Below are 17,362 nucleotides of genomic sequence, written 5' to 3'. Positions count from 1 at the left end.
TACAGCTGTTTCATAGCTGTTTTGGAAAGGATGAATCCTTTAAAGCAATCGTGTGTGGACTTGTATGTGTTTTATTTTTATTTGTTTTTTTTTACCCAACTTTCCTACCTCAATGGAGACTCAGAGCAGCTCGCAGAATATAATGTCCTTTAAAAAAGTTTTAAAAATATACAACCCCATGTCACCGCCCCCCCCCCAAACAATCCTAAAGCAAATGATGACTCACAAGCATGCTTTAAGCTGGTGCTGGTTCCGCCAATCCCACTTGCACAGAGCCCCAGACTACAAGTCACTGGCTAAGAGCTGAGTCCTTTGGCCCTTGCCCTTTGGCTTGTGCCTCTGGCCAAGCCCAGCCTTCCCATACCTGCAAAAAGGGGGAAAGCAACTGCTCTGTCCCTGTCTCATTCATGTGGATCAGAGGTTCCCAAGTCCCTCGCCTCCTCCCAGCGTGACTGAGAGAAAAGTGGAGATCTTAATATTGAAGACGTGATTGAAATGGGAAGGAATTTTGCATCTGTGGCAAGTTACTCTTTAATGTGAAGGCTTGAGATAATTTTTGGGAAAGCTTCTTGTGTGAACTTATCAGTTTCCTCTTGGATAGCATGTGGTGCAGACTTCTACATTCTGTTGACCTTGAGTAAGTTTTAAACAAAACAGGATGCTGTGGAGCCTGTGCTTTGGATATCTGTGAATCTGGCACATTAGGTGAGGTTCCAAGTTGTGCCTGCGCATAAGTCCAGGCAAGATCTTTCTCCCCCATTGTTACCCTTTATTTTTGTCCCTCCCCCCTGTCCTTGGAAAAACAAAAAAACACGATTGTAATTAATGCTGTTATTGGTATGTGTTTATTCAGAGGCTTCATCCTTGTATTTTCTTGGTGGAATATAGTTGTACAATTTATCATCAGCAGACTTACAGCTGAAAAGGTATGGTGCATTATGTCTTCCCAGAAAAATAAAGTAGGAAAACTTCAAGCAGTGCAAATGATAGCTTTTTAACTTGTGTGTACATTCTCTCCTTTCTTCCAGTCCAGGAAGGAGTTGGCTTTTTTTTTTTTGATGTGGGGCAATTGAAAGATGAATGCGTGTTTTCTCATTACAGTGTTAACTTAAGTCTTGCCAAAACCACTCAAGAGATCTTTTCTTGTTCAGGGGACTGAATAATCCTGAAGTGCATGCCTGGCATTGTAGTTTAATGTGGGTTTTGTGAGACAACTTTCTTCTCAAAACGTTTATCACTCCTATACCTTATATATAGGAGTACTCTGATGAGCATATAGTGTGTGCGTGTGCGTGTGCGCGTGCGCATTTGTAAATTAAGAAGAGCCTTGCTGAGACAGGCCAAGATCCGGCAATCTCTCTAGTTCATTTCTTTTGCCTTTCTTCCTGGGAGCTCAGAGAGGCACACATGGTTCTCCTCAGGGCTTTTTTTCTGGGAAAAGAGGTGGTGGAACTCAGTGGGTTGCCCTTGGAGAAAATGGTCACATGGCTGGTGGCCCCACCCCCTGATCTTCAGACGGAGGGGAGTTTAGATTGCCCTCCACACTGCCAAGCGGCACGGAGGGCAATCTAAACTCCCCTCTGTCTGGAGATCAGGGGGGCGGGGCCACCAGCCATGTGACCATTTTCAAGAGGTGCCGGAACTCCGTTCCACTGCGTTCCCGCTGAAAAAAGCCCTGGTTCTCCTGTCCTCATTTTACCCTCACAACAACCCCGTAAGATTGGTCCAAGGTTACCCAGCAAGTTCCATGGCAGATTGAGATGTGAGGCCTGGTCTTCCAAATCCAGTGCAGCACTCTGACCGCTATACTGCAGTAGCATTCTGCCTCCGGGAGCTGATAGCCTATTTTACCTCACAAGCAAGGTGTGGAAGTGTTGGATCTTCCTGTTTGATTGTCCTCAGTACAGTCTACTTTCACCAGTGGTGGATTTGTGACTTGAAATTTCACTTATTTGTGGTCTGGCTACATGACATGGTCTCCAGCTATTTTAATTCCCGCTATTATATTTTATGGAAAGGATTAGTTGTTTTGCTACTGGGAGAGCAACCTGGAGATTTCATCATTCATGGTGATCTCTGGTATGGATCGGCTATGAATAGTCTCTCTACTGTGTATGTTATTCAGAGGTACATGGAGGCTTCTTTTAAATCTCCTGGCTATAATAGCCATCGACAGCCTGAAATGTGATGAATTTCAATGTGTTTTTATACACATGTCCACCCATTTTATATCTCAAGTGAGGGGTGGGGGGAGCTCTTTTTAAAACAAAAATAGAGTGTGAGGGAGAGGAGAGCTAGGTCCTGTCCCTTCTCTCTCCTTCTCTCACTGCATGTTGTTGCTGTAAAGATTTTCACTCCCAACCTGGCACCAATGCCAGAAGGGAGCCAGATAGGGTTGCCATTTCCAAGGTGGGAAATTTCTAGAGATTTTGGGGTAGAGCCTGAAGAAGGATCTCAGGAGGGTAGAATGCCAAAGAGTCAACCCTCTAAAGCTACCATTTCCTCCAGGGAAACTGATCTCCATAGTCTCCGGAGAACAGTTGCAATTCCAGAATATCTCCAGATCCTACCTGGAGATTGGCAACCATGGATCCAGGCTAGAAGTAAAGTACTGCAAGACCTGGAGTACAGAAAGATGGGGAGAGGAGAGAGGCAGCATTTAGCTCCTCTCACCTCCAAGCTCTGTTTTTGGTAAAAAATAAATAAATAAACCTCTCTGCACCCTCTTCTTTAAGCTTGAACAGGTACACACTTTTATAAATGCATATGGACCCCCCCTCCTTCTTCCTCCCCATCATATATATATTTGTGACTTCTCCTTTAGGAAGTTGTCTAATCTTCATTTTAGGGCATCTGTAAAACACCCAGAAGCTGTTCTGAGTAATGTAAGCTTTGGACTTGGACCTGAGTGTTGATGCATTGCTAGACCCTCGGGTCACCCTGAGAAATGTCGGCCTGCCCACGCTTTGACATCAGAAATATTAATTCATTAGGGGGTGGCTTGATTAGTCTGGTTGGCAAAAAGGTTGCCAGCCAGCATGAGAGGAGTGAGAGGAGGAGTAAGTAACCTTGGCAGGACTCACTGTCTCTTTCTTAGGGCTATCACAGATTCAAGGGAGATGCCTTTGGCTTGAAATGTGGGGCACCCACTCTGTGGGTTTGGGGTTTTTTCCACAGAAATGATGGAGTGCTCTCTTGTTGCAAGAAAGGCCACACCCAGGCCTGCTTGACACATGGAAGAGAACAAGGAGGGTGGATGCTGAGGCAGTAAAATGGACCACATCACATTTGACTGTGGGTGGAGGATTACTGTTTGGAATGCTCTTACATGCTTTTAAGCTCCATGGAGATGGAAAGCCAGCACAGCAAGCAAAGAGAGGGGGTAGAAGCTTTCTCCCTGCCATGCTGGTTTTCTAGTTGCATGGGGATTTTTAAAAAATGCAAACAGGAATTCAAAGCTAGAACCAGCCACTGGCAATCCAGAGCGGTGCAGTCCATTCTGCCACCTCAGCATTCTATGAACTTATTCTCCTGCACGTGTCTGCCCCACTTGGAAGTGTTCTTCCCAAAGCTTTTGGGGGGGGGGAATCAAAACTGCTAATACTTGCTGTTACTCAACCCACATACGTTGTGTATGTAAGATTATTTTATTTAATGTACAGCATATTCCCAACTAAAGCCCTTTGAATTTAAGAGTGTTCATGTTTACCCAGGCTTCTGAGAATTCACTATGCATTGTCCATTCGCTTTCATCCATAAAGACTAGAAACATACCTTTTTAAAAAACAAAATTTTTAGGCTGTTGAATTATGTGCCCCAGTCTTAGATCTGCCATTCCCTTTAGCACTATATTTTTACTGCTGCTTTTATTATGATGGGAGATTGCATTCAGTTGGTTGTATTGATGGCTTTGTCATTGATTTCACTGTTGGTTGCAGGGTTGGTTTTTTGGTATCTGTTTTTACTGATAAGTGGCTTGCTGTTGTAACTAGAGTTGTAGGAAACTTCCTTGAAAGCAAAAGTGTTCTGACTAGTGGGGGACATGAATCTCTTTAAATAAATATGGCAGCCCTTCAGGGTGATTCCCTTCCCGGAAGGCAACAGGGAACCAATCGCATGGTTGTCTCAGCACCAAGTAAATTGATCTCCCCTCTGAATAATCGTTGGGAGGTGAGATGTGCCGGAGTGTCTAGACCTTTAATGGTCCAGGTCACTTGTCCAAAGAGTCTGCTGCTTCCCGGCCAAGATGGGCAGTGTAACCGCCCCCCCGCCCCACTCCAAGGAACCAGTGGGAAATTCTTCCTCAGGAACAAAGCTCTGAGGCTTCCTGGGCAGACAATCCTGCCTTAGAGTAATTACCAGAAAGATCTGGGTGGTCACACGTCACAACAATTTATGTTTGCACCTCTGCCTTGAAAGTTCAGGAGCATAACGTGGGCAATAGAGTGGGCCTCAAATGCCACTCCAGGCAGAATTGATTGCCATAGGCCCTGGGAAACACTCTGGCAAACCTCCAGGAGAAAGGCGTTTCATGGTAATGGGGTAGCCACTGAGAGCTCGGCTGTGTTTGCCTGCACACTTCAAACATGGGCGGTAACGTCAGCTGGGCATGCCTGACATCACTTTAAAATGGATTTGCCTAAGATAGTCATCAAGCATTGGACCCAAGTAAGATTTTGACCAAGACTTCAGGGGAAGTAGCCAAGCGACCTAACTACTGTGCCTTGCTGTTCTTCGCAAGGACACCGATGGCACTGAGCGGAGGCTGGGGTGGGGAAGAGTCTTTTATATTCTGAAAACATTCCTGTCAATAAATGATTTACATGAAAACCGACTCACGGTAGAATAAATGTATAGATTCCCCACCACCACCCCTTTAACTAAAAATGCATCTATTACGGAATTGCTTTGCATCTGCTACATGGCTGCTAAGCAGTGCAGAAATGTATTCTCTCTGCAGACTCTCTTGAAGTTGAATGCGAAGGGCTCTCCCGAGAGTTGGTTGCTTGGCTGGGCATTGGTTGGTAGCTTCCCTCTCTGCAAGAGTATCCCTTCTTCCTCCAGCCTCACCAAAGACAATGAGGACAGCAGCCCAGTCTCTCCTTTAATAGTATAAATGACTAACAAAAAGTCTCTGGGCTTAATAGTCTCTTTAAACACTCCATCCACCTGGGTTTTGGCCTCCAGTCTGGGCTGCAGATTCACAAGCCCAGGTTCCATGGCCAAAGCCCTTCAACAGCTGCATACAGTTGCTGTAGCCTTACCACAGGGTAAAGCTGTAAGGCCAGGGCTGGCACAAGGATTTTTGTCACCCTAAACACCAAAGCCACCACCCACTGTCCTTGCCCCCCACCCATGCCTCAAGAAGGCAGGAAGCTGTCACCTACCAGTTTTCCCCCATGGCAAGGAGGGCCTTTCAATTCCCCTTTGTGTTCCCATCTTGGAGTGCTGCATGGTGTGATGCTGGGGCACTGCTCAAATTATTTGGAAATTTCTTCCTCGGTCTTGCTTTGAAGTATACCCTGAATCTACTCCAGGGGAACCTTCAAAGTTAACTCCTTCATTTCTGTAAAACCCCAAGTGCAATTAGAAGATATTAAACTGCCTTAGCCTGACTCAGATCATTAACCCATCTGTGTAGTGGGAATTTATACATGAAAAGCATGTGCTCTGCAAGTATCAAATTATAGTTCAGAACACATTATTTGCAAAAATAGCGGTTTTGCAAAATATGCCCCTCCAATCAGATTGTCTGAGGGTTTTTTTTCCTGTTGTTGAGTTTTAATGCAGATTGCAGTCTTTGACCTTTGAAACGTTTTTAGTTATTGGTTGTCAGAACTCCAGCTTAACAATGCTGAAATGATACCTTCCTCGCCATTGGTTCAGCAGCCAAGGTATTGTGGAATGTTTAAGAATATTCCAACTGCTCAGAAAATAAAACATAAGCAAACTGCTTGCCTAACTGAGGGATCATGAAAGACTGGCAGTGGGAAGGAGTGGAGAAGTGGGAAAGGCATTCTTCCTAACTATTTGTGTTAATGGGTTGTGTGTTTATGAGAGACACATGACTGGAGTGCAAGTGTAGCATGAATGAATATGTGGGAGTGAATAAATGGATTATGGACGCAGGAAATTTTCACAGGGCTCACTTTGTAAGATTATGAGAGGGAGAGAATGCATGTGTAAAATATGCGTATAGTACATCCCCCTGCCGTTTAGGAGGTAGTTGCATGTCAAAATGCTTGTGTAAACAAGAATGGGGGAAACAATACACACCTAAAGTACTGTTGGCACAGTGAAAAATCCCAGCCTTAGTTTCCCTTCATGCCTAATACACCACCAGCCTGATTATATATGCTTCCTGCTGAGAAGAGTGACTGGGCCATACTGTGCCAAGGACAATGCCTTTTTGCACCAAAGCATTGGCGCCCTGGGGAGCTTTGCTTCCCCTTTCTCTTGATGTCTGTCATATGGATTGGCAGTTAGCTGGTCCCTAATATCTGTGAGCACAATGCCGAAACATAACCTGCACTCAGTTCTGCGTCAGGGCCTTCCATTTTGAAATTTTGTATTGTTTGAAGTGGCCCTAGATTTGGGGGGTATTGGGAGTCCTGATAAACTTATAGAAAGGTAGCTCTCCTCAGTGAGGGGAGCTGACTTGATGATGGCAACTGGAGCGTCTCTCCTGTGAGAGTGAGAACTTTTGTCTACTGCAAATTATCTCAATCTTAATTACAGTTTAGCTGAATGTTTTTTCTATTGGGAAAAGTTTCTGTGTCGTCAGCAAGGCTAAAAAGAGGAGCTGCTTAATTAAGAACTGCTTTGTCATCTGTTTTGCTTTTCCAGGGGCCACGTTAAGCATGAGACCAGCCCCCATCCCAGTAGAAGAACCAGAATGGAGGCAGACACCTCCTCCAGTCACGGCTACCTCTGGGACCTTCCGACTACGGCGGGGCAGCCGATTCACCTGGCGGAAAGAGTGCTTGGCTGTCATGGAAAGGTATGTGACTGCTTGACGAATTGAGTCTGTGGGTAGCTCTACGTTTGCCTGTCTTCTAGAGTGTGAGAGGCATGTTCACCCTTGTTCTTAATATTGTTCAAGCCAGTGGTTATCCTTCCCTTGTGAACCGTGGCAATACATTGTCGGAAGGTGATTGCATAGATCATACTGGAATGCAGTGCCTTGGAATGAGCCCTCCATGACATCGTTCTATCCAGTATTGTTGTCTGTGTAGATGTGGAGACCAAATTAATCTGGGCTCGTTTCAGTGCCTGGGTCCAGGTTTACCAGCTCTCAGTTGTGACAAAGGAGCCCTTAAGGCAGTGCTTCCCGCTTTTTTCCCTTGGAGTAACCCCTAAGTTAATTTTTCAAATCCCAATGAATCCCTACCTACCCCTACATTTAGAGGCCAGAAAAAGTTGGTGGTGAGGAGTGCAATTCCATTACTGTTAAATGTTGTCAAGAAAATTTGGAGAGTACATATACCTACATATTAGTCAGCTTACATAACCTTAATAACTGTGATATTTTTTTTAAAAAAATGGAATTTTTTGTGCCATTTCAAAATTGTCATTTATTTATTCAACAATTTCTTGTGGAACTCCTGACAGTGTCCTGTAGACCCGTGTTCTGTGGAATCCTGGTTGGGAAACACTGCCTTAAGGGGCCATTGGAAAGAGATTTTAGCTGAAGATTGTAAATAACAGTCATGGGTTAATTCGGTTCTGCTAATGGCGGCGTGGCATCCAACCCAATAGATGTTTTGTAACTTACTCGACTGGACTATCCAGAAGTGGGTCTCTCCTGGGACCCGTTTATTCAGCTCACTGGATGAATGTTGTAGGTTGAAGAATCTGTATCCATTTGTAATTCAATCTTCCTTTCTCTCTCTTTTTTTTCTTTTTTTTTTTGGAGTTTGTCCCAGTACACTTTGTTGGTTGAGAAGGTATTTGGTTTTGGATAATAGCTTCAGTAGCTCTCCTCTCCTCCTGCCTCCTCCCTCCTTTTTAAAATTTCTCTTGGAATATTTACGACCTGAAGGTTAAAGAGGAGCAGCAGCAGCAGCGCTCCCAATTCAATGTCTATATTTGAACTGCAGACTGGGTGTAGTCCAGATCACTGCAATGCAAGCCCCTTCATCCCTCTGGGGTGTAGCAGCCTTCCCTTTGACCTGCAGGTGCTTCTCTTGCCCTGCCATGTCTCCCCTCCTTTGCAAAGCAGGCGAACTCCCCCTGCTCCGTGTGGTTGTCTTCTGGAGGGGCTTAGAAATAGAGAACGGGCTGCAGCTGTAAGCCGACTGACAGGCTCAGAAGCCAGTTCCGTTGTTCGTGTTTCTAGCCTGTCTGATGCTAAAGTCTTGGAGTGAGTAACGAAAGACGGGAAAGAAAGAGAAAATAATTATATCTAGAACTACCAGAGCTCCTTATAAGCATCCACAGTGCTTCACGTCTGCATCGCCTCAATCATCTGATCTTAGTGCGTTGAATTACTTGCTGAGGAAGCCCTGCCTGTCTGCTGTGGAATCTCTGTATGTTGCCAGAGGGTGGCGAGAAGAGTTGTTGGGCACCTGCTTTGTTCACACAGGGCTCTGTTGAGTCTTATTGTTGTTCCACATGAACAGTGACTGTCCCCTAAAATCACACCTCACACTCCTCTGCAGCCATATATTTTGGGTGATGTTCAGTCATGGTTGGGGAGCTTTCTTTTCAAGCAAGCTAGTCCATTACCAGTCTTTCCTTTTGAGAAGCCCCAACCAAACTTTCACACACACACACAAAAAAGCCGTAAACTGAGTTTGAAAACCATAACTTTACAACAGGTCACTTTTTAAAATTCCCATATTGTTGTTAGCAGAACTGAGACAGAGAGAACAGAGGTTTGGCCTAAGAGCACTGCAGTGAGATTTGATCTCACATTCTTTTTCTTGTTCATCTTTATCCAACAATATAATCTCAGTGGGTTATGATGGGTAATTATTTACATGATCCAGATCTTGAAAGAGAATATGGTGGGAAATGGTCATTATCTGCCTAGCATTTAATTACAGCATTCTGTTGCTTTTCTGGTTCGAGAGCAACCAGGCTTAAACTTAAACTTGCATTCTTGGCCGGTGTGAACAATGCGGCTTAAAAAGCATTTCCTAAACTCTCTCTTCCGTTTTGCATGTCCAGACTGTTAGCTGATTTGCCACTATTTCCAGTCTGCTTGAATTTGCAAGGCAGTAGTAATGAAGATGTGCCAGCTGGGCACAATCTCTTTATTTGCAGTGTGTGTTTCTTGTGTGTTAATTAAACCTGCAGCTATGTCCACTGCACACAACCAACAACTATACATTGCTGAAGCAAGGATGTTTTTGAACATTGCATTTATGACAAGCCATCTTGCAAGTTTCACCTCAGAGAAATTTTATTGCTGGCAGCCACTGCCTTTGCTTCCAAATGATCAGGAACAACTCTTTTTGTGGATTGAAATTCAGTCGAGATAGCACAGCTGAATGATGCAACAGCCAGGTGATGTGTGAGCATGGACACCCCATTGTAAAGCATGCCAGTGAGGCTGATGGGAAGTCAGGATGTGCATGCCTGGAAGCCAGGAAGAAGGAACAGGAAGCCACTAAAATTCTGCCCCAACTGCCTGAGTCACTCATCAGTGTTTCAGCAAAGTCTGCACTACTAGTCTTCCACTGAGACCCCCAGCTGCATACAGAGAATCATAAGGGACATTATAAATAGTTTGCTTTTGTTGCATGCAGGTGTGTGTGTGTGTGTGTGTGTGTGTGAGAGAGAGAGAGAGAGAGAGAGAGAGGCATTTGGCAGGCTACCAAACGTGTTAAGTGAGCTATGATCACATGTAATGCAGGCCAGACTTAAGTCCGAATCTCTCCAATAGACACAATTATTTTCTGTCTCCTGTTTTCCCTAGTAGATGGATTTCAAGAGAGGAGGGGTGAAGAGCAGATACCCCACTCCTAAATCACTTGCCCAAATGAATGTTGCCACTGCTCCACTACTTCTCTGAATTACTCTGTTCTCCCCTAGAATGTCCCTAGGAAGTGAAAAGCATTCTGGGATATGAATTGCTTGGAGAGGAGCTTTGCAGTGCTCTTTCATCCTGGTTTAGATGAACAAAGATTTAAGGAAGAGTCTGACGTGAACAGTAATAACAATACTGAGAGCCAGTTTGGTGTAGTGGTTAAGAGCGCAGGACTCTAATCTGGAGAGCCGGGTTTGATTCCCCACTCCTCCACTTGAAGCCAGCTGGGTGACCTTGAGTCAGTCACAGCTTCTCGGAGCTCTCTCAGCCCCACCCACCTCGCAGTGTGTTTGTTGTGGGGATATTAATAACATACTTTGTAAACCACTCTGAGTGGCTGTTGTTGTCCTGAAGGGTGGTTTATAAATCGAATGTTGTTATTATTGCTATTATTATTACTTGACATTTATGTAGCACTCAAATACGTCCACATCCATTAGCTTGTGGTAATCCTTACAGTCACCTTTAAGGTTTGTCAGTCTTGCTGCATGGGGTGGGAGGTCTGATGTTCAGAGAGAGAGAGTCCTGCCTAAAGCTGCCTGCAGAGTCCATGGCAGAGCTATTATCTATCAGATTTTTTTCCTGCCTTTCCCCTATCTTCCATTTTATTTTCAAAAAAAGCCTGTGATATAGGTTAAGCTGAGAGAGCAGGCTTATGGTCAGCCATGGCGCAACTGTAAGCAGAGTTAGATTATGCTAAGCCCCACTGACTTCCTTGGATTTAGGAGGGTGTAATTCTGTTTAGGACTGCACCGCCAATGGGTTTCGTGGCAGAGGAGAAATTTGAGCCCAAGCCTTCTCAGCCCTAGTTCATCACTCATCATCACATTGCACCCTGGAAGTTAAGGTTTGGGCTTCCACTTGACGTAAGGAGATGGGGTACAGTAAGGTCTGGTGTCTAACGCTCTTCTTTAATTTAATTCATGTCAACATTACAAAATCAAGATCCACTTACCTCCATTCCCTACATTCTTTCACTGCCCTAGAGAGAGACATGACTTCCTCTCAGAAGAGGCTGGCTTAACTTCAGTAATGTTCCTTCTGAGAAGAGTACTCTGAAACAAAAAAACTGTATGGAGTAGTACTACAGCAGTAAGGGACATCACAGTGAGTCTTTTTTTAGCCTTAGTTCCAGTGAACCAGCTTTATGCCAGCACTATTCTACAGTGCAGAAATTGTACAGTCCCTATCCAAAGGACTACAGGAGGAATCAGAAGCAGAGCTGCTCAAATGTGTCTCTTTATATTCAGTGTGCTTATTCTCCAGAAAGAGTTCTTAGGATCGCAGCCTATGTTAGGCAACACAGTGGTAGAAGAGTGAGGGAGAAGATGTGGGGGAAGCATTGGGGGGACAAGTGGAACAAGACTAGAAATACTGATAAATTATATTGCTAAAGAAAAGGGCCAGTAGAGTTACTGGCTGCCTGTGATCAAGAATGCCTCCCTATGAACTAGAAACATGTGTGTTTTAACAAAAAAAGATAAAAAAAAAATATTCTGCCGAATCTGTATGGAATTTTGCACATGCAGAATCGATGCTGATGCATCCTCCTTGGCATGGGGCACAACTTGTTCTATCCGATATAAATGAAGCTTTACTCAGCAGCAACTTTTTGTCCAGAGACAGAAGATTATCGCTCCAGGGCCATAACCCAAGATGCATTTTCTTGCTGCTCTGCTCACATTATCCCTGATGGTGCAGATTTTTCTGAGTCTGCAATATTTCTAGGCCTCGGCAGCATCATTGCAATGAAACTGCTTCAAGGATATTTCAATCTTTTTACCATCCCTGCGTATTCTTTTTTCCCCGACCACTTTTCATTTTAATCCTTTACTGTCACTCTGCACAAAAGAGATCATTTGATTCCCTCCCTGATCAGCCATTTCTATGCTGACGACTGCCTTTTGTCTAGAAGGCACAATTGCGTCTGCTGGAGGTTTATCCCAGGGCCTTCACGATGATTCACTTTTGTTCTTCATTTCCTTGCTTTGTGCTTTTTCAAATCATTTTGAGCACAGCCATTATTGAAACAGTGTTGGGGGTGAGGATATCTTGTGCCTTCATATATATGGTGAGACCTGTCCAATTGATGCAGAACCTATGGCTTGTGAGCCCCATTCCCCCCTGCCATTCCTGGTTCAGCTGTGATGTGGGGAAGTACTGACCGGTCCAGTGGAATGTTTTCAAACAGTGCAATTTCTGTGAGGGATCTGAAAAGTCAGTTTGGTAGCAAAAAGCTGCACACGGTATAGAGGCTGTGGCACTTTTGGCTGAATAGAGGTGATGGTGCCAGTCAGGAAGAAGGGCCAGCAAGCCAAGGAACTGCCGTGTGGCCGAAGGGAAGGAGACAGTCAGCAGTGAGCCAAGAAGTAAGCGCCTGAGGGGAAAATGGGTAGAGGGAAAGTACAGAGAAGGCGTGAAACAGGAATAGGAGAGAGGGTGGGAGAAACCTCACACAGAGCTAAAGGGCAAGAAAGGATGTATGGTTTTGGATACCATAGAGGGTTTCAATGGATGCATGAGGGCCAATTTTTGCCAATACGTCTTATTGCTGCAGACTTCCCTTCCCCTTCAAGATGTTCCTGTCCCCCAGGATCAGCATTTGGGGGGGATATTTGGAGCTGCGGCAGGAGAGAGAAGTGGGAAGGCCCCACCCCGCAGATAGAAATCCCTTCTGTCCAGTGGGTACAAGCCATGCTTGTAGAAAGGCAAGGGGGGCTGGAGGCCACACCTTTGGCTGCAGGTCTTGAGCGTATTCTACACCACCAACAGTCCATACAGGTGCCACTGTGTACCCAACAAAACAGCTGCCCTTGCTGCCGGCCCCAGGAATTTGCATTCATCGTGCTGCATCAGGCATGATCAGGATCTCAAGATACGTCATTTAGGACCCTCCATCAGCCTATTTATTTGTCTGGGTCAGCTTTTGCCAGCATTGATTTAATTGGTCTGTGGGCTTGCCTGCTTTTCCCTTCCAGCTTTCCTGCACGGGGTATTTCCAGAGCTAACCTCTAGGTTTGCATCGGTGTTTTCACTGGCTATATTTTAGGACCATTCCACATTTTGCAGCCTTGGTTAGAAGCATGTCTGCTATCTGGGCTAACAATCATTTGGGTTACCGACAGCTAAGGTTTAGGTTTGGCGAAGCTGTCATGCTCAGCATAGTTAGCTCTGCAGCTGAAGTGAGGAGGAGTGGGGGGTTATCTGCAGGGCAGAGAGAAGCAGACGAACCCACCCAGAGCTCTTCCTTTTCAAACCCTAGTCAGAAAAATGGACAACTATATCTCCTCTGGGCTTCAGTAGAACACATCTATTCCTCTCTTCCGGCCAAAGAAAGTAGGATGTGTCATACGTTCCAAGGTGATGCATTTGTCCTCCAGAGTTTCCCATTAGGTTTTGTTTTGTGGAGGGAAGGGGCAGGTTTGGATTTCTTCAAATATTTTTGTTTTGTTTTCTGCAGCTACTTTAACGAGAATCAATATCCAGATGAGGCCAAGAGGGAAGAAATTGCAAATGCCTGTAATGCAGTGATTCAAAAGCCAGGTATGGAAGCAGGCCTTTTTGGAAGGGCTTGCAAATGGGTCTGTCCCATCCATTTAACCATCTCTTGTGTTCATGTGGCCAATTGGCTGCATTTTCCTTGCATGGATTCCCTTGGGAGGCGCAAGAGATCTACACTGATCTGTGACTAAAATAAAAGCAAAATATCCAAAAGTGTTGTGGGAAGGCTGGTTTGACTTGAGAAAATGGCAGCAAATATTCTGAGTGTTTACACCTCATGCAAAGCTATGTACAAGAACCTTGCTGGTAGAGGCCATGCTCTGTGCCAAAAGTAACCATGTTCAATCACTGCTGCCTCTATGTATCAGGTAGAGGGAGCTGCATAGGATTGCCCGCGTCCTTCATGCACCACTGGCAGTCAGAGTCAGTAGTAACCAGACAAGACAGAAGTGATGCAGGTTGGGAAGGTGGAGGTTTTGAAGGACATTGTGCTTCCCATTTTTGATGGGGTTCAGCTGACCTTGCTAATTTAGTTAAGAGCCCAGGGATTACTGGATCCACCACTGCTGTTAGAGAATCAAGTTAATGCAATTGCAAAAGAACCCTTTCTATAAAGTAAGTCTAGCCCCGATGGCCCCCCTACCTTGACATGGCTGATTTGTCCACCTGGATCCATGCCATGTTAACATCAAGGTTAGACTACTGCAATGCACTCTACATAGGTCTCCCCTCAGAGTCGCCTCAAATTCGGAGACTCCAGTTGGTGCAGAACGCTGCAGCTCATTATCAGGAGCTAGGCAGAACATGCATATTACTCCCATTCTATAGTCACTCAGTTGGCTGCCCATCAATTACCAGGCTCAATTCAAGGTGTCATATACAAGCCCTTCATGGCCTTGGTCCCTCATATTTGCAGGACCACCACTCTCACTGTGCTCTGCCATGTCATCTTTGGAAATCTGAGCAGGCCCTTCTGTAGGTGCCTATACGTCCACATTCTCTGTTATGTCCCCTACCTTATGGAATGACTTCCCAGTCTCCCCCACTCTCTTGGCTTTTCATAGGAGAGAGCATGTACTCTCCTGGCTTTCCGCAAACTGTGTAAAACTGAATTTTCAGGAGGGCTTTTTTTATACAGAAGTTAAATGGCTATACTGTAAGGAAATGGTTCAGAAAGAGGCTTTGGTAAAGGGATATGGACTATATACTATACTGCTGCATACTGTGTGCTGGTGCAACTATGCTCTTACTGTGTTACTTCTTCATTTTTAATGTTTCATGTTTAAATATGCTTATGCTTGGTTTTTAGCTCTATTTTCATATTTCTGCTTGTTTTCAGAATTCTGATATCCAAAACTTATTGCATTGTTCATTGGATATCATATTTGTCTTACAATGTGTAATGCACCTTCTCACTGAGAAAGGCAGATTATAAATAATGTAAATTAAAATTAAATTAAAATAACTTCCAAAAGATCCTGCCTTTGTAAACCTCTCTGAGTGGGCATTGTTGTCCTGAAGGGCGGTATATAAATCGAATGTTGTTGTTGTTGTTGTTGTTATTAACAGCCTTGTTCAGTTCTTGCAAACTGAAGGCAGTGGCTTCCTTTAATTAGCCAATCCATGTCGTATTGGGTCTTCTGTTTTCCTGCTGCCTTCATCTTTTCCTAGAATTACTGTCGGCTCATTCTGTGACCAAAGTGCTATAACCTCAGTTTCATTTTAGCTTCTAGAGAGGATTCAGGCTGGATTTCATCTAGAACCCCGGGCCAAACTACAAGTGACGAATGACACAGGTTGGACACTTGTCAGCTTCCCTCAAGTTTTGATGGGAAATGTAGGCGTCCTGGTCTTGCAGCTTGGTGCTACTGGACTCCTTACAATGGCAGAATGGAACTTTCCTGCCTCCACCCTCCCACTGCAGCCCATTGATCTCCAAGAAATGCTGGTTGTGGAGGAATGACATGAGGCATGTCTGCAGTGGGAAGGGGGAATCGCTGTAAATTGCCAGTTTAGTCTGATTCCAACCCATGATTCTCTCCTTCACTGTTTATCCTCCCCATGTCAGGTAAGTTCGACTGAGACCAACTAAGTAAGTCTGGCCCAAGGTCACAGAGTGAGCTTCCTGGTTCAGTGTGGGTTTAACATCCTAACCACTACATTGTCCCTGGTTTATATGTGCAAAAAGAATACCAGATGTGCATTTTCAGGGACACGCGAGATGCTAGAGCCTTGCATTTCACCATCCTGTAGCACAGCAAAATATTCATTGATGTGCAAGGTTGTTTTTACTTTATTCAGGAAAGAAGCTGTCTGATTTGGAACGAGTGACCTCCCTCAAAGTGTACAACTGGTTTGCTAACAGAAGGAAGGAAATCAAGAGGCGAGCCAATATTGGTAATGTATCAGACAGCCTTGAAGAGCTGTTCAGGAGGGATGGGCTTTATTTGCATTAACAGGAATATTCATAAATGGATAAAACGGAGAAGAGAACGATGTAAGCCACTTTGGGTCCCCATTGGGGAGAGAGATGGGGTATAAATGAAGTAAATAACAATTCAGTGACTTGATGGCATTTTTAAATGGGAGCCTAGAAGGCTTGGCGGAAACAGATCTTGCACCTTCCTCTCCGTAAGACCATGCTGAAAGTATATATGCAGACAGGATAGTGTTCAAATGTCACACCAAAAGGACTAATTTCTTAATATGGCTTTTGAACTGTGTTCTGGAAATCCCAAGGTTCCTTTTGAAGCTTCCTTGGAAGCTTTATTAATTAAAAAGATGGGTAATATGGATAACTTCTTTGAAAGACAGGCTGTCCACTACAAACACCTGCAGTGCATAGCTGCAGAGGACTGTTGCTGCATTGTTGAGCAATCTCTCTGTTCATGCAGGACAGCAGCGAGGTTCACTAGGACTAATCAGTGTTGCATTGAGCTGACTGTACCTCCTAGGACTTACTGTGATCCTTCTGTAACATACAGGGACTTCTTAGCAGACACGTTCCAGTGGAAAATTTCCCCTTAAGATAGAAGACTTTAAAGAAAAAAAACCACCAGTGCTCTCGGGAAAAATACTTTCTTTCATCCTAACGTATCTTGGGGAGACTCTTCCAGACATTATTTGCACCAGGCACGTTTGCCTGAGATACCACACAACTTCACATTTTGCTGATATGAGCTTGTCCTTAGACATCAGTGTACTGTGAAGAGTACCTTGATTTTGAGTCCTCCACTTGGTGTCTCCCTGTTTAGTTCTTCCTTCATGCTTCTGTTCCTCTTTATCCCATTGCTCCCACCATTGACTCCAGTTATACCAAACACTGCAGCATCTAACATACTGCTGAAGCAAAATAAATTAAGAAATACTCACTGTCAAATTTTCACTCTGGGCATGCTGTACAAACTAATAACATTAATATTAATAAGCATGTATACAGTGCTTTTGAGTGTCCAGAATAGTATGTCCTTGCATCGAGGGGGAAAATACTTGACTCATTCAAATATAATAAACAATAGGATGCATCATATGTAAACAGACCGTGTTATTAATTTCAGAAATCAGTAACATTGAGTTAAAATTGTTATGTAGGATAAGTTTTCCCAGTGAGTGTATTCTTCTTTCTCTGTATTTAATTGTACATTCCAACTTAGCCATTGCTGCTGTGTCCCAAACATTCTCCAACCACCATTTAGCAGATTAAATATCTACTACTTAGCTTTTGCGTACCTCTGTAGAGCATTCAAAGGGCCTCCACGTTCCAAAGAATTTCATATTCAAAGGCAGTAGCTCTCTCAAGACCATTTGCTTACAATCAATATAAAGGGA

General features: G+C 44.3%; 1 protein-coding gene across 5 annotated transcripts in view; it reads left to right on the top strand.

Annotated features, from left to right (window-relative positions):
• The window catches only part of HMBOX1 (homeobox containing 1), a 121,887-nt gene that overhangs the window by 88,809 nt on the left and 15,716 nt on the right, over positions 1-17,362 (top strand). For all 5 annotated transcript variants that reach the window (XM_054988338.1, XM_054988320.1, XM_054988311.1 and 2 more), the window contains 3 exons: positions 6,847-7,000; positions 13,494-13,576; positions 15,836-15,931. In XM_054988338.1, coding sequence (XP_054844313.1) covers positions 6,847-7,000; positions 13,494-13,576; positions 15,836-15,931 — 333 coding nt within the window. The remainder of the gene's footprint in view (positions 1-6,846; positions 7,001-13,493; positions 13,577-15,835; positions 15,932-17,362) is intronic.

This window comes from Eublepharis macularius, chromosome 1 (assembly GCF_028583425.1).
Source record: "Eublepharis macularius isolate TG4126 chromosome 1, MPM_Emac_v1.0, whole genome shotgun sequence".
Lineage (NCBI taxonomy): Eukaryota > Metazoa > Chordata > Lepidosauria > Squamata > Eublepharidae > Eublepharis > Eublepharis macularius.
Note: the sequence above shows the minus strand (reverse complement) of the source record. Positions and strands in the feature narration are given on the sequence as shown.